The 23,730-nt window shown below is 40.7% G+C and overlaps 1 protein-coding gene across 1 annotated transcript; it reads left to right on the forward strand.

Moving 5' to 3' along the window:
- Positions 1 to 762: 762 nt before the first annotated feature.
- On the forward strand, positions 763 to 21,827 carry SPMIP4 (sperm microtubule inner protein 4; the record flags this gene model as incomplete). Its single annotated transcript, XM_082044603.1, has 8 exons — positions 763 to 896; positions 5,664 to 5,840; positions 8,831 to 8,899; positions 15,649 to 15,833; positions 17,583 to 17,671; positions 18,868 to 19,042; positions 19,258 to 19,349; positions 21,417 to 21,827. The coding sequence occupies 8 exons, from the start codon at positions 763 to 765 to the stop codon at positions 21,825 to 21,827; spliced, it is 1,332 nt and encodes a 443-aa protein (XP_081900729.1).
- Between the last annotated feature and the right edge of the window lie 1,903 nt (positions 21,828 to 23,730).

Below are 23,730 nucleotides of genomic sequence, written 5' to 3' on the forward strand. Positions count from 1 at the left end.
CATATATGAATACTTCATCTAAGAAGTTGCTGGTGGTTTTTGAGAGAAGACCCTTGATGCTGTGAACCAGAGCTTCACTGGGTAGAAAGTACAAGTCCTGGTACTTTTTTTTCTCACACAACAGAGCAGCTCAGAGCAGAGGGAACTTGTTCCGATATAAATGCCTGCATGGCATTCTAGAGAACAGAAGGTTTTATACTGAACTAACAGAGCACCTTTCCTCACAATGAGCTAACCAACCAGTGCTCAAATATAACTTCACTCAAGAAAAGAGGACTATAGCACTTGCCCTCAGCACAGAGGTAGAAGACAAAAATCATGGCAATTAAGGAAAAAAAAAAAAACTATTAAAAGTATCAATCAGGGATTTAACTCCATCCTTTTTAGAGTGGGACTGGAACTTTACAGTGAATCCAACTTCACCAAGTGAGACTTTCACAAGTAAGACTTTCTGAGGAAAAGTCCAAACGTCCTCCTCCCATTACTTGAAAGTTTATTTCTAGCTTCTGTTCAACAGTAACACAAAGTAACAGTATCACACCTTATTATTCTGCCTCCTTTTTTTTTTGTTTTGTTTTATTTTGTAACCTGCTACAAATAACCAGTAGCAGTAGTAAAAGCAACCATTGTTTCCTGTTGACACTTGCCAGAATTAGGTGGAACTCATCTATATTTTCTCCTTAGCATCCATATGCACTAATAAAACCTTTGATATTTGGTATTTCATGCTTGCATCTTCCCCTAGAAGCACGAATATGAACCATGATGCTGCTACATGACCAGCCCCACTACCACAGAGAAACTGAGGGAACTGAAATCTTATCAAGAACTTATGAGTCCAATGAGGTACTAACCCCACTTCAAATTCCTTCTCGTCCAACTGTCTCACAAGACAGGTAAGAACTCAACTTGCAAAAGTTAATGATTCCATTAGAAGTATTTGATATGCATTTGCTGTTACCAAAATTATTTCCTAATAGTTACGTTTTTCTGGCATGACACAATTTTTTCTTTTTGTTTTAATGAAACCAAACGTTCTCTGCTTTGTACAATTGTCAGTTCCCTGGGAAATATGTTGATTGAAGCTGAAATGAGAACTGCTAAAATATGTTATACTGTGCCTTTAGGGTTCAAAATCTGTTGAAACAGTTTTTGTAAAGAATAAAAATAACAAGTATATTGTACTTCTAATTTGGAAAAATTAGCATATTTCACAAACTGATCATGAACATTTCTCATATTATTCTTTGATCTGCTCCTGGTTTGAACTGTTTTCCCTGGATTACAGGTTGACCTAGAAATAAGGAGATAAACTTTAAAATTTAAATTTAAAATTATGGGAAGCCTGCATTTTGCTTTCATAGCCATCAATGTGTAATCAGAAAGTTTCAGGAATCAAAGCATTTTTACTGTGTTTTACAGGCCCTAATTATACTGTTATCTAAGGCACAGGATACGGCAGAATTCCTGTAGTTTCTAAAGTTCTGGAATGCTGAACCTTCATGATTCTCAGTACTCATTACAAAACTTTTTGGATCTAAATTTCTCTTTTTTACATCCATAACAGATTCCAGAGTTAGCCTCAAGTACTACAGTATTCTTTCACGTGAGATTTTCTCTCTTTTGTTAGGAAAATCAACTTTTAGTTTTTCATCTTACTGATAGCCTTCCAGTTTACTACTACTGCTAACTTCTTCCAATATTTGTAACATCTCATTTCCAACATCAGTCAGAGTATTTTGATATCATTGGATTATCACACTTGTCAAAGTGTGTCTTGATGCCTCCCACTTATGTAACTTCCCTGAGGCAAGTTTTTGTTTTGTTCCTCGTATTACAGGAATTTGGGTGAATTTCCATCTGAACCATTTTAACTATTGACAGACTTGAAAGTTTACTGAATGACAGGCCTTAGCTAAATTTTAGTAAATGTACAGGAAAGATTCATGTTGGCTACACAAAAAGCAAAAGGATCTGAACACACCAGCAAAACATCTTTCAGATGACAACTATTTCGGACCCAACTCCGAAACACAAAAAAAGAAACAAACATGGCCAGGTTGTAACATTTCTTTCCTCTGTGAACAGAATAATCTGTATAGTAACACAGGCAATAAGCCACATTTTGCTAATGTAAATGCTAATGTAAAACACACACATGAACTCACCAATTTATAACAGAAAAGAGGGTGGCTGCATGTTTTACAATATCATGCATGTTTTACAATATCATGCATGTTTTTAAAATGGTGCATTTTTTTCTAAGTCACATAATTACAGGCAAATAAATAGAACATAGCTGTTCTCAGCTTTTAAAGATAATGTGTCCATGAATTTTATTACATTATCATCATGGAGTAGAGTATTCATTACCAATATTTGCACAGATAAACAGTGCCTCTGAATAACCAGAGGTATATATGTGTATTTGTATAATGCAAGGTTCTATAAATACAAAGAAGGTACTCCAAGGATTTTACCCTATGATCAGATAGTCAGATTCAGCATTGATATACTAAGATGATGTATATGTTTATTTATTTATATGTTTTTTGTTTATTTATATGTTTATTTGGCAAGAGTTAATTTTTTAAAAGTACAGCTATTCCCACCCCACAAAAAAAATTCACTGAATTCCACATTGGTATGTTGCTCAGTGACTATGTCTATGTTGGCAAGTATTATAGACCACAGGAGAAAATAAGCAGAGTGAAACAGTTGGTGCTGAGGATCTGAGGTCCAGGAAAAAAAAAAGCATTTCAGGTGTTCTTTGCTTTGGATTACCTCTCGTGTGATTCCAGCAACTGAGGCTCCAATTGTGGCTGCAGTGCCCTCCTGGTGCATTCCTGGAGCACATCTTCCCATTAATTTCATCCAGAAAGAACCCAGTTCATGTACTCCAAGAACAAGGCACTGCAAAATAGAGACCATTGGGAGATTCATGTCGAAAGTGCACTCCTGATCCAAATTAAAATGACAGTGTGAATACACCCTATGTGAACTCATAGAGATGCAGGTCCTAATCCTGTCCCTCTAAGAACTCTCTTTCCACAGACTGTCTGGGAGCTGTTGGCAACGCACCCCCTCAGATGTGTTGGCTTTGCGCACTGATCAGATCAGTTACTGGAGCCCCTCACAAGCTCAGACTCTAAAATACTGATTTCATACACTCTTTGAAGGGGAAAATGTAACTTTTTAAAAATAAAGGAGACATTAGCAAACTAATGTTCTGATCCCAAAAGGTTAGCACTTTTTGGTTTTTTTGGGTCAGAACAAAAGAGCCAGAAAGCCGGAAGCTGGCTGTCAGAATTCAGAATAAACCTACAAATATGGAAGTTAGAAATGGTAACAGTCTCTGTTAAATCGTTGACTATTAAGGATTGTTCATGATACACTCTTTAAAACTTTGTTCAGCCTGGCCCTCATTTCATATTCTCTGGTCAGAGACACTTTTTTGTGAGTCCTTGAGATCTTCAGCATATTCAGCTATAAATGTTTCTTTGTGAGAAGGAGACTTAGAAACATTTTAAGCTTAACAAAGTCCTGTTTGAGATGAATGAATAATCAAACCTTTGTGTGCACTGCTTCTCTTTCTGTCTAAGGTAAAGTGGTTGTTCTGCAACTTAATAACCTATAGATAGCCATCAGGAATGATTTATTAATGTTTTCAGTGGGAGTTGGCTTTCTGTTAATCTATGGCACATCAGATTCTTATTTTGGTTCATCATACAATACATATTGGCCTTTGCACCCTGGTAAAATGGATAAAGGCACAGCTTTAGGCAGCAGCAGAGTAGCACTGAGCCACATGTAAGGAGCTCCATGGTAGGAGGGCACCACACTGCCAAGAAACCGAGATAACAAAACACAACACAGCAGTGCTGTCTGTGTGTTGTAGCTCATGATCTCTCCCACAGATTTCCCTAAGACCTGTTTAGATATCTAGGACTCTACCACAGTTTGAATCTAAATGTACCCTGAGAAGTTTTTGTAGCCATTTATTTTTTCTTCCTTGAAAACCCATACTCATAACAAAGGTCAGGATTGTAATGCTCATGGAAAGCTCATAGCCACATAATAACAAACCTACTTTCCCTCACATTTTAGGAGATGTGGGCTCAGGGATGTTATTCTACCTTTGAATCAATATAAGACTAAATCAGAATTAGGGGAACCTTACACCTGAAAAACACTGTAAGCCTGAATCCAGATAATAACTGCAGAGTGGCACTTTCTTCCCGTATAGCTTAAGAGAAAGCACCCTTTCCCTCCATTTCCAAAGCAGTGACCAACACTAGCAAAGTTTAATGACATCTCTGCTTAAACAAGGATTCCCTTAGCTGACACACTTTGCTCCGTCAGGAAACCTGGAGTAGCACCACGCTTTGAAGCACAGGGCAGAGAAACCCAAGTTAATCGGGAACGAGTTGGTGCATCTGCATGATTGACCGCTGCTGGGAGAGCAGCACAGTGGCTGCACTGCAGTCGCAAAGGCACTGCTGCTGCTCTGCAGCCACATCCAGCTGCTTCACTCTTCCATAAAGAAACACCCAATAACAGAAAAAAGGTGGTAACACAGATGAGGTCTAGCTAAAGCAAGAATCAGGGCCAACTATTGATGGAAAGGCTGACGACAAACACACACATGGCTGCTGGTTTCCAACCCATTCACCTAAACATCACTCTCTCTGTTTTCATATGAATGAAGACGGCACATCAGTAAAACATCTGGAGGGTGACCATCCCCATCACATACCACAGCAGTTCATTACTTCCTTGATAAGGTTTTCAGAAAATCCTGGACAAATAAATCAAATTTAAATCACTCACTTTGGCTCTCCTACAATATCTCAAGTTGGAAAGGACCCAAAAGGACCATTGAGCCCAAAATCCCTGCTCCTTGCAGAATTTCTCTCCTTAAGAAGAAGATGGTTGGCTGTGTATGTGTTCCTCTGCCTGGAAAACTGTTGCCACCCAAAAGAAAAGGAAGCTTTCATTTTTCAGTGTCCATCTTTACAACACTGTGAACCAAAACTATGTGAGGTGAACATGCACCTAAACACACCAAACTGCTTGATTTCAAATGACACAGATGTATGGAAATGTACTGTATATTCTCAGGCACTAGCACATCCATGTGAAGTACCTGACACAGCTTGCATTCAGTGTGAACTACACCTACTAAACAGCAACACCTATCACTCCTCTCTAGGGATGGAGAGGGGAGGTTTTCAAAGGCACAAATAATAAATTCTGAAATCAGTGGGAATTAGATGCCAAAGCTTTAATCTGTGCCATTGCATATATCCACTGTCCATATGCCACTTACATAGCACTGAAGGGACAGTGCAGGTATCTATGTGCTGGCAGCTGAGACACAATTACACTGTAAGATGTACACGCTGCATGTATCTATCCTCTTCTTTCTTCCTCTCACGGATCAAAACATAATAGACTTGATTCAGCCTTCATTAAACAACTACCAATCACCGTTGTACTTAGTTCTCCTAGTGCCAGTTCACCATAATAGCATTACCCAGAATAAGGCTGAGTAACTCAGAGCCAAGAAAATAAATCCAAGTTGTCATTGTTTAAAAGATTTCAAGTAACCATCACTGTTGCTGCCATTAAAGGACATTTGTGCGCTTTTTTTTTTCTTTCAGATACACAGAGTTCAGGAAATCCATTCACTGCTGCGAGCTTCCCTGTGGAGCTGAAAAGGAGCATGGAGGAATTACACTGCCTGCGCTGCCAGAAGACCACAGGGCAAAGGACAAGTCTCCATGTACATTCGTCAAAAGACATCAACATTATGGCAGTGGTGTATTCCCTTGGCCAAGGTAGGTTAGACATTTACTCCTCACAGTCAAAATGTTTATGTGAAGTCTTTTTAAAAGGAAGACCAACAGACAGCTAACTGGTTAGACAGCAACATAGACTGAGATGTGCAAATATCTGCATTCCAAAAGTGGGCAATCTAAGCTTCTGCTCTTTTCACAATGCCCTAAATATGAATGTGGGAATATACCGGTACCCACAAATCTCAGTGTTTTGCTGAAACACTTTAAGTTCCAAATTTCCTTTTTTTCCCCCCATCATTTGATAATTATTTACTGTTGGTTGTTGTCCCAAACACCCTTCCTGATTTTAAAAATGTCACTACTGGCCTAATTTACAGCATCAACAAATCCTATAGGCATAAACATGAAAAATCAGTGCTCAGCTTTTCCTGGCCTCTTACCACAACCAATTTTGTCTTCTGAATACAGTGGGATTTGTGCTACTTCCACTGAAAGTAGTTCCAAAACTTCACGTTCATCATGACAGCATTAGTAAAAAAAAAAAAAAAAAAAAAGCTTTGAAGGCAGAATCATCCTTTCATCCTTTTTGATTTGCTTAATACCACTTTTTCCTATCTCTTCCCTGCCAACATTAAAAAAACAGTAGCAAGTAATAGTCAGAGGACCTTACCAGCCTGGGGAGAACATGTTGCTGTTTAGGGTTAACTGGGAGAAGTTCAGAGATAGCCTTCAGCCCTGCAAGCTTCCTTGGAGAACAGGAATGGAAGATGGAGACTAGGCATCTGCATGGCTGTCCAAGGGTTAAACATGACTCAAAGGCTGTAAACACGCATTCCTGTCCTTGCCCTCCTCTGCATTACCACAAACTAGCCTCTCTGTACAATGATTATAGAATCATAGAATATCTCAAGCTGGAAGGGTCCCATAAGGATGATCAAGTCCAACTCCCTTCTCTTCATCGCTGACTAAGTGTTATCTGGATGCTCCTTAAACTCTGACAGCCTTGGTGCCACGGCCACTTGCTGTGGAGCCTGTTAAGAAACTTTTCCTAATGTCCGACCTGAGCTTCCCCTGATGCTGCTTCATCTCATTTCCTTGTGTCCTATTGCTGGTCACCAGAGAGAGGAGATCAGCACCTGCCTCTCCACTGCTCCCCTTGAAGAAGCTGTAGGCTGCAATGAGGTCACCCCTCAGCCTTCTCTTCTCCAAGGTGAACAAACCAAGTGACCTCAGCTGCTTCTCGTAAGTCTTGCCCTTGAGACCTTCCACCAGCTTGGTCATTCTCCTCTGGATGCACTTGGATAGTTTACTGTCCTTATATTGATGTGCCCAAAAGTGCACACGGTACTCAAGGTGGGGCTGCATCAGTGCAGAATGGGACAGTCCCCTCCCTCAACCAGCTGTGAGATGCTTGGTGCACCCCAGGACACAGTTGACCCTTTTGGCTGCCAGGGCACACTGTACCCCAGATTTCTTTCTGTGGTGCTGCTATTCAGACTTTCATCCCCCAACTTGTACATATAACCAGGATTACTTTTAAATTCAAAGACAGGTATGGTGCTGTCTTCTGTTCAGATTTTTTTCAGTGAAAAGAACGATGCACTTTGGCTGGATTCTGGAAGCTCTTTGGCATCAGAAGAAGCTGAACGTGATCCCCAAAATGTAGGAATAATTTAACTCCTTACAGGATCAAAGGTTGGCATCTGCCCCCATTCAGGGCATTCCCATAGCTCTGAGTGTTAGGGGTGTGTGATGTCACGGAGGCACCCCAAGGTTAGTTTAAGGGACAACAAAGTCCAAAACAACTTTTATTAAACTGGTGAGAAACAGGGTTTTAGCACTCCAAAAGTGACTTAAATACAGGTTCGGATATCAGTTGAGGAAAATTATTAAGGGGCAGCAACTAATACAACAGGCGGTCCACAGAGTGCATTCACATGGCTTCACCCACAACAATGGCGGAGCCGTCCCTGAGTCCTGGAGAAGTACACACTTGCCTAAACATGGTGTGGGATTATTCTAAAGAGATACACATACTCGTAGTGAGTACGGAAAGTTAATACACTCGCGATTGTGCGAGGGTAAATTTATAATACACTCGCAATCCTGCGAGGGTTAATTTACTTACACATACAAATGTGCACGGAATATTACACGTGCTTATGTGGAAGCACGGGAGGAAAATACACTCGCGATTATGCGAGGAAATAATTTATACACATGCTCGTATTGAGCACGGAAAGTACACGTGCAAATGTGCACGGAAAGTACACGTGCAAACGTGCACGGAAAGTTACACGTGCTTATGTGGAAGCACAGGAGGAAAATACACTCGCGATTGTGAGAGGAAATAATTTATACACGTGCTCGTATTGAGCACAGAAAGCTACGTGTGCAAATGTGCACGGAAAGTATAAATATACTCGCAATCCTGCGAGAAGTTTTACTCACAGCCGTGGCGGCAAGGCAAGCGGAGTCTCCATCCCGGAGGGATCTCTCAGCAGCAGCTTCTCTGCACCCCCACACTGGCTGTGGGTGCCCCTGAAGCCTGCAAACATCCCCCACACTGGCCGCAGGTGCCCAGCGGCTCAGTGGCGCCTCGGCACTCCCTTCTGCTAATGGCCCTGGCCAGGGTGCTCTGGGGCCAAACAAAAGAATCTGTTAGCCTCAAGTCAGAGAGAGAGGGAGATGTGCCTACTCCTTCCATACTGAAGGAGGGAGGGGGAGAAAGGGGCGTTTGCATTCTGCCACAGTGGTGAGGGGCTGTAAGGGCCAGGCGTTCACAGAGGGAAATGCTCAGCATTTCCAGGAACTTTAGATTCAGGCAGGGGTGCTCAGCACCTCTCCAAATCCAGCCCTGCAGGACCTAAAATTTTGAAGCCCAGGACAGATTTCCACACTGGCAGCATCTAGGAGTTTTGATATTAAGGTTTATCTGAGAAATCAAGACAAAACCATAGCCAATTACTGGGATGTTTATAAGCAAATAGAGCACAAGCTTTATATACTTATGCTTTCTCTTTGCACAGGAGCCTTCCCACTGACCAATATTATGTCACCCAGCTGAAAAAAAGTGATGTGCGGATGAATGATGAATTGTAAGTTTAAACAGTGCATTAACCAGATTGTGAATTTAGTGCATATAACAGCAAACTGAATATTCATTCCACTCTGGTGATATTATTCACATACGATACGAAGTGCAGATATGATATGAAATCTGAAGGGCCATGTCCTGTAAAAAGGGATTAGCTAGTAACAAAGGAGAGCAAACACAGTTGGGAAGGAAATTCAGAATACGACATTGTACCCCTTCAGTTTAGTATCTCTCAACAACAGTTTCTCAGTTTGCTTTACAGGCTGCACATATTTATCAACTTCCAATACTAAGAAAGATTAGTCTTCCTACTAGTTAGACTCCACATTAAACTCAAGTAACCAAAGAAACCATGACACCACGTGTATTTTAGTCCATTTTTCTAGTATATTTATATATATATATATATATGTGTGTGTGTATTTTGGAGGAGGATTGGCAAGGATTGTTTTCCTCACTGCTGCTCTTCAAGAGATCTCAGATTGAGTGAATTTGGATGCTACTGGAGCTTTGCAATCCAACATTTTGCCACTTGATGGCACCAGCAAAACGCTCAAATCTGACCAAACTGCTGAGATTTTAGATTAAGATAATTTAAAGTGTAAATGTAAATTCTTCAAAAGCAGAGAAAATAACATGTTACACCTCTCATATTAGCACTGATAATTACAGCATATTAGAAACCTGAGAATAATTCTGTGATGATTTCTCAGTTATCTTTATAGGGCCATGAGACTTTACTACTCTCCCCTTAGCCTCCCTGCATGTGAGGTACCCACTCCCCACTTTGTGTAAACTCAGACACTGAAGCAAAGCAGGAGAGCTAATTGTAAACAGGTCACAGAAGCTACACGAGGAAACCTGCTACCCTGCTCTTTGCAATCCACTGCTCTTTGCAGGCTTCTCTATTACCCCATTACAGCATGCTGCACAAGCAGGAATGTGGTTACCTACAACAGTGCACAAGCCACAACTCCTTTCTGCTGGGACAGCTTATGGCCTTTGACCAGCAATGCACATTAGAGGCACTGGCTGTGCTGCTTCTGCAGAATTTGATTACAAGCTACAAGGAAGTAACAAGTTTCCCCGCAAGTTTCTTCCTGCAAGTTTCCTAATCACTAAGTGACAAGAACTGTCCCATAAAATAATGGAGCACTTTAAAAGTTGTCTTAAAACCAACAACCAACATTAATGTAAAGTGGGCACTCCCATGTTGCACAGTCAAGCTGGGTGGTTCTTTTATTACCTAATCCATCCTCAAGAAAATTTCATTGACTGCCATGGAATGATGCTGGGCAACAATTTGATCCACTGTGACTGGCTAGTCAGGTAAGCATCCTGTTGTGTGACATTTATAGCGATATCCCTGAAACAGCAGAAAAACTGACAGATTGTGGAGTAAAATTTAAAACTGCCCTTTGCGTGGGGTAGGAGTCCTGCTGTGCTTTCAGTAACTCCTAGGCTGGCCAACCTCAAACGCTTCTTGGTGAAGGATGCTCTGGGACCCACTCACTTCACAGCAAGAGCGTTCCTTGTCCCAGCTCGTCACCAGAATAGATCATCCATGTGCACAGACTGAGGCACAGATTACGGCACCTTTCTGGGGATTTGCTTCCTTAAAAGGAAGCAACCAGGAACTGCTGGGACTCTGTGCCCTTGTGCAAGCTGAATAAGGAGGAATGAGGTTTTACACAAGAGCAGATCAAACTCTGCCCCTGTACATACTGAAAAGTACACAAACTTGGACTCTGAATATTTGATCAACAGCACATTGATGTACTTTTTCTCCATTATTTTGCACCAACATCTTAACCTGCAACATGCTGTGAAACACACACACAAAATATCTTCCACATTCACAGCCCAAGGTCTTTCAGAGCAAATATTCTTCTTGCTGTCAGGGACTATTAAGCAGTGACAGCCTTATGGAACCTTTCCTGAAAAATACTCTCCAAGTGGTGCTCTACAGGCCTACCTGGGAGCCATTAACACTCAGTTTATTTACCTTATAGCCTGTGAGGGCTTCTTTGAGCCATTACTGTCTTTTGTGGGAAATGAATTACCAGGCATTTGCAATAACTCTGCACACTTTCATGGGACAACTATGCCTTTGTCTTAAGTAAGCACACTTCATATCCTTGTGCAGTTTTTCACTAAAATGAACCACTGGATTTCTGCAGATGTGCATTTGTAAGTGCATTAGCAGTGGGACACATACATATGCCCTCCCAGTCAAATGGAGAGAAGGAGTTGCCTCTTCCCATCTAGAGGTATAATGAGTCTTCAAGTTCACACCAAACAAGACTGCAAAAATCCTGAAGGGCCTTGAAAAACACTCTTCAGCCACTGCCAGCAACCCTAGTTATACACACACACATGCACTACGTCAGGTTGGAGCATTTGCAGCTGTCCTTCCAAAGACAAGTAACACCAATGAGGTTTTTGGTGGGTTCAGTGACAGCACTGAATGAATCAAAACTGGCTTGTTTGTTGTGTTGTTTTTTTTTTCCATGGGGGTTTTTATCTGCTTTCACCGTTTATCACGCCACAGCCCACTTCCATTCCTCTCGCTGTCCCCCAGTTCCTGACCTGCACCTCCCTGACTAAGGAGGTTTTAAGGTTAGGCAAGAGAAGTGATTGTCTCCCTTTGAAAGAATAAAGGGCTGTAGAGAAAGCCAATTTAGCACCATGAAACAGTCTATTCTCCAGTCATAATATCTTTCCTGTTAAAACCGACAGGAGCGATACATCTTTTTCTCTTCATAATTTACTAAGCTGGTGGGAAATTAACAAGAAAGAGCAATAAAAAGTTCTCTGGCCAGGTCTAGAAAAGAAGCTGAAAGTCATGAGGCTCCCCACACTGCATCACCCTCAGGCCAACACCACATGTGAGAGAAGAAACAGCTCTTCAGAGGCTCCTACCATGTGTCAGTGAGTAGAAAAATAGTGGGAAGTGGAAGCTTCTCCTGAAGGTCATACAGGTTGCAATGTATCTTTTATTACCATCACTGAAAAAGTGTCTCTGCACCCAGTGCTCCACGCTACGTCAGGCAGGGAGATGCAGAGCTACCACAGGCGAAGCCAGTGTTTCCATATAGATACTCTCTCACACATGGAACTCGGTTTATGCTTCTTTTATCCAAAGTGTTTGACAAGTGCCCACAGTGCACTCCTTGTTAGGGAAATGGGATGGTGTCTATCTGGACCACTACCTGGATTTGTTCTGGGCCTTTCCAAACTGGGAGCATAATCCCTCCAGCTTGAGTCTGACTTCTTTTCAACAGACTGATAGACTCCATATCCTCTGTGGACTGAACATAAAGGGGCAGACAACATAACACTGAGCAACTGTTTCTTGTGTGATACTGGTAGACTCCAGCAAAAATCTACTAGAACTCCGGTGAAAGCATCTCAGGGCTAAATTTGGAAAAGCTGCTATTCTTTTCTTCTCTTACAGCAAGAGCTCTGCTTTTCTATAATCCATCCATTCTGGGTAGATTCAGGCTTGATTAACCCAGTTTGAGTTTTGAAAATCTAAGGAACACTCTAAACAATTGTCTACCTTTGAAAATGCAAAGCTTTGCTGGCTCTTACAACCTGAGCTCACAAAACTTCTCTAAATCATAGTAAAGTCATGAAAATGCATATTCATCCTTAGTTTATTGCTACCTTAAGTTTAGATGTTACAACGAAAAGTACTCTACAAAAGTACTTTAGTTCCACCATGCCAGAGCACAAAGCAGACAGACTGGCCTTATTTTTGCACATCTGTGTCAGGAACATGTCCAATTAATGCAATGAAGAATGTAACAGTTCACATTGTAACACAATGTGAATGGAAATGGAAACTGAAATACTTCTTAGTGTTTATTTTCAAACCACATTGTGTTACAATTGTAATAAACACTAAGAAGTATTTTCCTTCACATCTACAGCACCAGTAGACATACAGCACCAGTTCTAACTGTAGAAATGGAAAACCAATGAGAAGTATCTGTGGAATAAACTTTTAAAGATTGCTGTTCTGTAAACATGGCTATTTATGTAAAAGCTTTCCATTTTCAAGGCAGCCACAAGGTTTCCATCAGAGTCCCAGGTCATTATAAATGTAACAATATACAAATAATTGTCAGAATCCAACACTTTGAGAAAGTCCTGTTATCTTTGTAGCATCATACATTAAAAGCAGATCTTTTGTTCAGCTCAACTGAGGCATGAGTTATGCTGTCAGGGTAACTTGTGAGATATCACACCTCATGTTGATTGCACTTGAGTCCCATGGCATCACAGCACAGATTTCACAATGAAATGCATGACTGGATGTTGTATCAGAACGTGTGAAAAAAAATGATCAGGCACTTGAAATTTATCTGCAAAACACCCATGCTAATCTGGAAAGAAAGAAACACAGGACTGTATTTAAATGCTTTGAGCAAGGGGGATATTTCATCTTTGCAACTGCGCAACACCTATTTTACAAAGACTAATTCAACAATGGAGTGGCCAAGTTGCAGCTCCTGAGTCACAGGTGACATGACCAGAGCATGGGTGCAGCTCCCTTGGCACGGCTGTGTCACCAACCAGGCTGCCGAGCAATCCCAGCTGTGGGAGAAACTGCTCACTCTGAAATTATGGAGTCCGCATGGGGCCCATTAACATCCCGCACAGTTCTGTCCTCAAACTGAGCAAGGGGAGGACCTCTGAGAAATTCTCGGCATCTCCTGCTTGGGAACGAATCTGGGACATCCCTCTCTTCACTGAGAAAAACAAGTGGTTTGGGCAATATGGAGATTTTGGTGTATGGCTTGTAGAATCGAGAAACTTTGTGTGATTACTGTACAAATAATAAAGCTTAAAAAAAGACTATCATTAGATAACCTCTCCTACCCATACACAGTAAAGACCCTTTCAAGCAAGACCTGGTAACTAAGCCTTCCTCACAAAATACATCAGATTTCAGAGCTCCAGGTGAACCACTGTCTTTCAGACATTTTAATTTTTTTTTCATTATACCACAAAGAACCATTACATAAATTAATCAATTTTTTAGTCTTAGACATTCATCTGACTTGGTGCAATTGCCAAGAGACTCTTAGCTAGCCTCAGTGACTAAATTCTTGCCTTTTAAAGTTAGTGTTTTCTTCTGATCCCATTTTTAAAATTTACTTGAAGCACAAAATAAGTCTCCATGGTAAACTATAAATAATTTATAAGCATGAAATGAATAAGTATTTTCTCTGCAAGCAGAAACAGGATATGTTTTCTGTTTTGCATTACTGATAAAAAGATTAATTTTTACTAATAGCACATACCATTGTTAATTAATATAGAGCTTATTACACAAAAGTATAAGAGGAGAGATTTTTCCCTCACTCCTTTTAAAAAGCCATTCTGTACATGACTTGTTCCTGGTGTCTCTTCAGTCTTTGTCACTTGGCAACACAATCATGTAATGAGCAATATCAGTAAAAATACTGCCTGCACTGCTTACATATGGATTTGTCCCTAGTGTATATTGATTGCACAGATTCAGATAAAATGCAGTGCAAATGAACATGGATCACTTCACGTAACTTATTATTTTTCTTCCCTAATATAGGCTTCATAAACCACCAGACAGTTCAGCTAAGTAAGTACATTTCACCTATGCTATGTTTTATTTTTCCTTAATGAAATAAAAAGTGAGTTGTTCCTCTTACAGCTGTAACTGCACAGTGCAAGTTCCTTGGCAATTAGCAGCAGCAACACTAATAGGTAAAAAACTCTCTCGAATGAAGCATGTAATGATAGGTTTAGGAGGTTAGCAGTGTTTGTCCAGCACACCCACTCTCCTAACAAATACTGATCTTGCTGACTTGCCTATGGGCTAATTGGGTTTTCTGGGCTGTGTTGTTCATGGCTTCTTTACCTCACATGACTTAAAGTGTTTGGGAGCATCTACCAAGCACAGCTAAGGGATCTAGAATATGTATAAAGCAGATTTATGAGACAGAAGCCTCAGAAAAGCCCAGCTTGTTAAGACATCTTTTTATGCCATCATGCACGGCCTCAGGAATTGAAATAATTTGACTCCTGTACAACAAGGTTGTGACTTTGGTCTATACAGCAATTGGAGAAAGGCATCTGCTCTCAGTAAGTTGTTCTATGCAGTTGTGGTAAAGTTCAGATATCTTTGAAATTGAGTCCATCTTTTTTAAACACACTGTAGAATAAACCACTGCTTTCATTTTCCTCAGAAGATTTCAGGATTCCACTGATTTTAATAAGTTTTTTAATTATTCTATAATGAAAAAACAAAAGCTGAAAAGAACAGCCATAGGAACATGGAGACTCCATGAAATCCTGGTTCTCAGTATCACATAAACTGTCCAGTTTAGCTTTATCCTCCTTCCTCATAGAAATAAATGTCTTTTTAGAGGCAAATATTGATTCCAAAAGCACAAACTCCGTTACTATTAATTGGAGCTGTGCAAGAATCAGAAGTCCACACTTTCCTTCCCTTAAGCCACATAAAAGTAAATGTGAATTCATATAACTGATTATGTAAAAAAGCTGCAAGGGAATCATCGTGAACTCTTTGCAGAGTGCAAGCAAGAGGGAATTAAAGAACTAAGATATTGCCTTTCTGATTCTCACATCTCTCTCACTTCTTGCAAAGTGTCATATTGAATGCTAAAACTCTGTGAAACGCAAAGTGAGAAAATTTTCCTTTTTTCTTTCCTTCTTCCTGCCAACTCAAACCAACCCAAGACCACTGTGCCTGCCGTTTCCCAGCTCTCATCCCTTCCAGTCACACATCTCTAGGTATGCCGTGTTCCCAAACTTCAGATCACCTGAGGATCGAGACACTGGGGTCTATGCAAGCAGTCATCAGCCTTTCCATCCCAATATCCCTACCAAGCCTTTTGATGTGGTTGTTCTGGGGAAGACCAGAGGTAAGACCACACTCTATTGGTTTACCATTTTTCTTGAAACTTACTTAGAAACCCTACTGAAGTCATGTTCTTTTCTACTGAAGCTTAACAGAGCTAGATTCTGAATATATGTGGTCAAGCTAAGCGTCTTGGCTTAAACTAGAGCTCTGTGTTCTGATAGTTTCAGTCTCAATGGAGGATACCTCAGCACTAAGAATTATGAATAAATTCACATGAACACCTTGTAGCCTCAGAAGCCAACAGAGCTCTAAACATAGCTGTTAATCCCCACAAAAGCAAGATGGATCATTTAGTCTATCTGATGCCTTCTGTCTGAAAAAATAATTCTTCATAGTCCAATAGAGCACAAGAGAAAGGCAACAAAATTCATAAGTGGTGTGAAAAACTAACAATTTTGGAGCCAAAGTCATGCCTTCCATACCTTTGCTGAGGACAACAGAGGTATCCCTGAAATAATGGCTGAATGATTTAAAGTATCTTATCACTACACAGATGGCAGAACAAGGTCCAGGGAGAAAAAGCAACTCTTTTTCTTCCTTATGAAGACTGAGATGATTCATTATTTACAGAACACCACGTAAGCCTTCATGAGGTGTTTGGTTTTAACCCCAGCAGTATTTTACCCTGAGAGTGTTTTACGTAATATATCGGAGGAAAAGGGCATGAACTTTTTCCTCTTATTCTGCTTTTCCCTGGAGGCATTCTCATACACCGGGATTTTGACAGGTACTTTGTTTTGGAAAACTTTTAAGACAAACTGCATGAAGGAATGAGGAGTCCTTGGCAGCCACTGACCACGTAGGTTTACGGGGGATTTGGGACAGGAGAAAGCCAGCACCTCTTTGTACCACAGCAGCACCTGCCAGGAAGGGGTTTGCAACAACTGTGTGAAACAGAAAAGCATATACCTGCATGGATAAGAAGCTTTTCAGCATAGGAAAAGCTGATAGTGTTAAGTGGCAGGTCAGTTTGCACTAATTAGCTGCCATTCCCAGTCATCAGCACAGTGCTGTAACAGTTATGTATATAGTTGGCTACACTAACAATTTTTAGTGGAGTATTTCTCCATCCAAACCCAAAATCTTTCCACAGAATACGCAATGCTAGGAGTAGTCATTGGTCAATTTAAGAAACATCAATCATGTGGAGATGGGCTTACAAAGCCTATTTTTGTACAACAGGAAGATCATCGGAGGCCAAGACCTATTTCCAGCAAAGCTTTGCATGTTCAGAATTACTGGCTAAGGCTGTAGCTACCACAGGCACTGAGAAAATACTCTAACTTAATTTGCTGTTCCCTTCATATGGTTTGTCTTCTGAGATCAGGACACTCCCGTTCTCAGTGACTGAAGGAGAAGTCTCTGGGTAAGTACAAATAACCCAGATCACACTCAGGTGACTTTTGCCACTGGAAAGTTGTATTTAAAAGCTCTGTGCCTTTTCTACATCTCACCTTTACAAAACTCAGAGTAGATGTTACGCAGCTAATGCTGACAGCATCGTTGTCAGGTAAATAGGGAAACTGAGGCAGAACCCTGCTGATCTTGTACCAAAAGAGTGAAACTGAGTTCTGTCTGCAGATCCATGATGTCGGTCTCCAAAGACATTAGCAGCAGCTCACAGAAAGAACCTCTTCCACCAGCACAGATGTCTTCATAGTGTGCATACATCTCGAGCTTAAAATGCAGATCCATCTGTCATTATGATCAATGGTGTTCCATTAGAACATGTTATATATTTCCCCTATAGGTAATCCATATAGGCATGAAGTTGTCAGTATCCCCTCTGACTCCCAGAAGAAGGCTGTGCGCTGGCCAGGACAGCACGGATACTTCCAAGTATGTAGTTCATACAAAAAAGAGCAAAAGGCCTTTTTTCATTAAACTTCTCTGCATCTCTTTCATGAGAGACATTTTCACACAGAGAGCTCCTGTACTGTCCCAAACACTGGCAGGCCATGAATTAGGCATCATGCATACAAAGAGTGAAAAGCTTTAGAAAGAGTTTTCAGCCACCTCCGCAATATACAGGATGTTTCTAAAAGATGGACCCAATTTGAAAGCAATAGGGATTTCAAATTGGGTCCATCTTTTTGAAGCACCCCGTATAAACAAGATCAGAATCCAGCAGACTGTCCTGTGACTGGAGTCCGTTCAGTACTAACTAGCTCTCACTGAACCTAGCCAAGCAGCTCTGGAGATAAGAATTAGAAGCAGCAGCAGCAATAACAGCTGTTGACCACACATTTGAGGGAGGAGAGGGTGGGGCTTCATTCAGAAGCCCAGATTATGTTGTGCAGCCCTTCAGAGAAATGGGTTTGGGCAGCAGTGAATCTTTGCTCCTCCTACCTCTCTGCAAGTCCTGACAACACACTGACAGGCCAGTGACTCTATTTACATGCCTCCAAGAAAACAGACATTCTCTTTGTGGACAGCCTTTGACTCCAGCCTTGCCTTCCGCAGTGTAAGGAGGGAGACTGGGCTGGTCCATAAAACAGAAGAGTGAATCTGTTCATGAATGGTCATGTTTCTACTATTCTTCAGTTTGCTTAAACACTAGTTCTCTTCCCAAAGTGATGTAACCCAAAGTTTGATGGCAAATAAAAGTCATAAGTAAGAAAAAATTAGCAGTGAAAAAAGAAAGATGCAGCCTTTGTAGACACAGAGTCTTACAGAGGTGGCAAGGGAACAAAAGCAGCAGTCCATTTTAAGGCAGTCTATAAACGTAACTACAATATAAAGCTTATATAACATGTAATGTTCTGCCTGGGTGCGGCTACCATGGAGAACTTGATTCCAAGTTATTTGAATTGAGTTCAGCAAAATTATGTACCTGTTATATCTTCCACTTGAGTAGTAATGCTATACTGAAGACAATTTTACAACACATTTTTCCTTTTATTAGCACTTACTAAACAGATATTCAGGGGAAGGGAGGATGACGCGACACGTGTTATTTCAAACCTTTAAAATAGTCTTTTCCATCCAGCACACATATCTGGTTTATGCCTTACTTATTTCTTCTCATCCTTCAGCTTCCTAAGTTTGCTAAAGAAAAGAGTCAAATATACTACCCAAAACCACCGAAGACAGTGGCCCCCAACTCCACTGTTGATGAGCTAGAACATAACTTTTCTGCAAGAACCACCAATATGCTACAGAACACTGAAAGGGCTCTGGGGATCACAACATACCGCCGGGACTTCACAGGTAAGCATTTTTTGTTAAATTAATTCACTTGGGATAACAATGAAAGACCACAAAGTGTTAGCTCCTGAAGTTCTCAAAGAAATTCAGGTTTTGTGATTTAGTAACAACAGCCACACAAACTGTAAATTATTTGAGGTTTTTTAAGGGTGCTGTGCATTAATTCTAATTTTCCTAACCAATAACAATGTGTGACAATAAAATACGTCTCCATTAAGGAAGAGGTCCTATGAATCCCCTTATCCTGGATAACTACTACTTGAAAGAAGTTGGCAGATTAACTGGAGAAGTAGGTGACGACGTGGAACTAGTAAGTACTGCATTTACTAAGCATCTCATGCTTCCACCACAAGTAATACTTGCAAGAATATAACCAGACTCATCAAGCAGAATTAAGCCTTCCCTTTGATAATACTTAAGCAGAGGGCAAGGTTCGCTCTAAAACAGAGGCAAAAGTTCTGTATACTAAAGCAGTCCTGATGGATTAATGACTTGTTCAGGGTTTGCAGACGGGAAAGTTATCTGCTTATTTTTTATCTTATCATTTAAAGTTGCCACCGACACATGAGAGCAATTCAAACAACCTTTTGCCTTGAGAAGTATGAGTAACAGTCTCCATAAAACTAATTGGCAGCTCTCATGTGAACAGTGCAGAGACTGCAACACTGCGTAGATGTTCAGCTGGTGTTAATCAGGACAACACCACTGAACTCACCAACTCACTGTCTTCACTTGCACGCTGTATATTTGTTAAGTGGTCTAGTACCCTTGCAGGCTCTTGGCTCCTTACTGACTATACCAGTTTAAGAGTTCAGCACAGTTTCCATGACTCATCCTCCTCCATTTACGTGATTTGCCTTTCTTCCTTAAGGGTGCATCAGTGACATTATCAGATGCTATTTTAATTCAAAGATTTACTCTAAAGAATGTATAAAACTATACTGGCAAACTCCATGTTTACTGTCTCCAACAATTTTTATATTCTGTGTGGCCTGTAAAAAAGTGAAAAGATACTACTTGTATGAAATGCTACTAATCCAAACAAAGCATGATGTGGTATATAAGCACAGCAAAGCAAGTTGAGCTGCTTTTTGCTAATGCAACATTACCTGTTGCATTGACACCTCCACATTGTTATGCAGAGTACATACACACATCTAATTTATTTTAACTGACTAAGGAATTCTGCAGGTAAAAGAGAAGGAACAGATTCCTACTCACCCTGCCACAGCAGTGCTGGCTTTACAGCACTTCTGAGTTCAAACTGCACAGGCATACAAGAAGTAGGGCAACTAAGTAAGATGATGTCATTTTCATATAGTCCAAAAATGGCCCTGTATAAAAAGTCCCCAAATTGTCCTGCTCTTTTTCCTATTGGATTAAAATAAAATAAAATAAAATAAAATAAAATAAAATAAAATAAAATAAAATAAAATAAAATAAAATAATACAATACAATACAATAAAGTCCAGGTAAGGAAATTCCTTTTGAAATGGCATTTACAAGCTACTGATAATTTAATCCCTGCATCTGAAATGGAAAAGCTGCCCACCTTTTTCTCCAGAGTGATGAAGAAACAAATATTTCACTTCATGATGATTAACACTACAAAGAACAGTTTCAACAGCTGGCCTCTGGAAATGAAAGTCCAAACCAGCAGCTTGAATTAATTCAAAACTGAGCAGTTTTATTGCCCTCTGGCTTCCAAGCATGACTGGCAGAGGCCTACCCTGGGCCATGCTGATTTATCTGAACAACATTATTTCACTTAAAAACATAGAAACATTAAACATCAAACACTCAGAATGTTCAGCACAGTAGCTGCTGAAGTCCATTCTTTGGCTACAGGACTCAAATATACTTTATGTTTGAACAGTTCCTATACAACGCGGCTTTGACTCTGTACCAGTATCTGAATCCTCAACAGTACAAATGATTAACACAGGGTAAAAGTATTCAAGCAGTGAGTCAAACTGTGGCTGAGGGAGCTAAAAGGCCACATCTCAGTGAGCATCCTCAGTCCCACTTGCAGCAGTTCCTAAAATAATTTAAAAACACACAAATGCAAACCACCATTTATACCATCATATTGCTTAAGAGACCATAAATGGAAGACAGCTGCTTACGGAAGAAAGGAGAAGAGAGCACAAGACATCTATACCCATTTATATCTTATGCATTGGGGTGGAGCAGAATATTTTCCTTTCCAAAGCATAAAACCCAGCTCTAAGCTCACTAGGTGTCAAGGCAGTAACAAATATCTGTGCTGCTTCCCTTTGCCTGGGAAATCCCAGCTGAGCCATTTCACTAGTTGTAGTCCCTGCTAAAATAAGAGACTTAGATGACAGTGTAAACCCTGCTCCTTCCTCCATATAGGAAGAAACATTTTTGTCCAGTCTCTCACAAACGAGACCTCTTGAAGGGCGCACTGCACGTCTGCTTCAAGGTCGACGTCCCCGTGAATCAATTCTGCAAGAACAGCATTCCTGCAGTGTTCAGACACCAGGAAGGCCTGAACTCAAATCCCTTCCAGAATCCGCATGTCAGTCTGCATGGAGACCAGAGAACGGGCCAAGGGAGACAGCACTGCCTGAATGCATCGCCAGCTGGGAGGCTCCTCGGCACCAGGCAAACCTGCTGGAGCTGCAGCATTCCTTCTCTAAGACAGCAGCACACAAACGTCTTCATGATTCCATCAGAGGAGAGACAAAAGACCTCACAGATAACATTGCTGGTGGAAGGAGACACACATTCTACGGTTTCAATGCTTTTTATTTCTTTAACTGACATTTTGGTCCTTTAAAAACCGAGTAACAAATAAAAAGTGTCTCAATACAAACTGTCTTTCCCTTCATAAAGAACCCAAATAAATTCAAACAGCAAAGAGAAGACCAGCTAGGGCGGTCCAGGGACATGTGCAGCCTATTTGAGAAGACTAGAACAGCTTGTCTTGGTCTAAAGGCTGTGAAAACATGACTTCTTGAGAAACATATTAGTGGGATAAACACCAGTTAGGGAAAGAGCTGGTTCATTAAGGGCCAAATGGATTCACAAATGAGAGTTACAGTTTGACTGTGAATAAATTTAGGCTGGGCATCACAAAGTGATTTTTAATGCTCACAGCAGGGAGGTTCAGGATTAGCTCTTCAATAGATGAGGAGATAACCAGTAAAGATGCTATTTTAGAATGAACCTGACCAGTTTATGACAGGAGTTATGGCATGGTGGCCAGCAACAGCTGGGGATTGCAGCTGGTGACCCAACAAGGCCCTTTGCAGGCCCTCACAGGCACCAAGCTGCCAGGTCAAAAGGACCCTCTGCTGCTCTGCAGGGAGTCAAATTCCAATAGTGCCAGCACTGCCACACACACAGAGGGACAAACATGATGCTTGGGAGCTGTGGAGTCTCTTTGTCTGTGCACAGCAAATTCCCAAAGCCTCCAGTTGACCATGGCCTCTCCAAGCCTACATTCCTATGTCAGACCTATTGTGGCTCGTACTTCAGACTCTTCTCTCTCCTTTTTTACTCACTAAGACAAGAATGTTTAAGAGAACAGAAAAGGCCATAGAGACTGTACTTAAACTGCAGTGAAGACTGGCAGAAGGAGAATGGGATGTAGCATTCACTGCAGGTCTTTGAAGGAGCCTTAGAACGAAGCAGGTAAGCTAGAGAAAACACATAATCTCTTATTAGGGGTTATCCCTAGATGGCTGCAAGTGGTCAATATAGTAGCTACGGATTAATAGTGGGCATTAGTTTGGTGGCTATAAAAATAGTTAAGAGAAAGAGATAGGGACAGCTCTGCTGCTGTGTTGTGCTTAGCTGTTCAGGACTCCTAAAAAGTGTGAACAAAAACCAACCAAACAAAAAACTCCCCAAATGCAATATATTTAAACACCTTACATCATTTTTTAAACCTTTTGAAAAGAAAGCAGCAAAGGAAACTTCAGTGGAAAGCTATCTCATAGATTAGCAACTGTCTTTGCAAAAAGATTGCATGGAATAAGCTTAAACTGCCATTTTCTGTATGCTGACAGATTAATATTACTCCTACCCATAATTCAGGAACATAGCTAATACTGGTTCAATGAATCTTTTAAGAAGCTGCAACCAAGTGGAGATTAGACAAGCAGAAACAGCACATGGACATTCACTGGGGCTTTTTAACTGCTTAATTAAATAAGGGAATATTCAGTTGTTTCCCAGAGAGGACCTGAAGAGGGAGCAAAATGCCATTGTATTTTTCATTGAGAGCTTCTTCATTGCCGTCTTCTAAGCTGACCCCTTGAGAGGTCAGATATACTCCCCTCTCCCTTCAACCAAATCACCAGAGTTCAGGATCATACACTGAACATATGGCTCAAAGAGAACTATGCTTCCAGTTGTGTTATTTCCAAATCCTTGGGTATGTTGCATTTAGTTTTGTTCAGCACACTTCATAAGTAACAAAAAGCATAAAAGTCTGGAAACTAGCAACAATAATTTAAAACTATATTAGTTTACACCCCAAGAAAGATTTGTGAAAACTGAACTTGTTCTTTCTGGGCATAAAAAAAACCAACCAAACAAACAAAAAAACCCAAAAAAGAAACCACACAAAGCAAACAAACCCCACATAAACAAACAAAGAAAACCCACAAACAAATAAAGACACAAACAAACCACAACTACAAGTTACAACTTAGCAATG

The sequence above is a fragment of the Streptopelia decaocto genome (genome assembly GCF_964273445.1).
Source record: "Streptopelia decaocto genome assembly, chromosome: 2".
NCBI classification, from domain to species: domain Eukaryota; kingdom Metazoa; phylum Chordata; class Aves; order Columbiformes; family Columbidae; genus Streptopelia; species Streptopelia decaocto.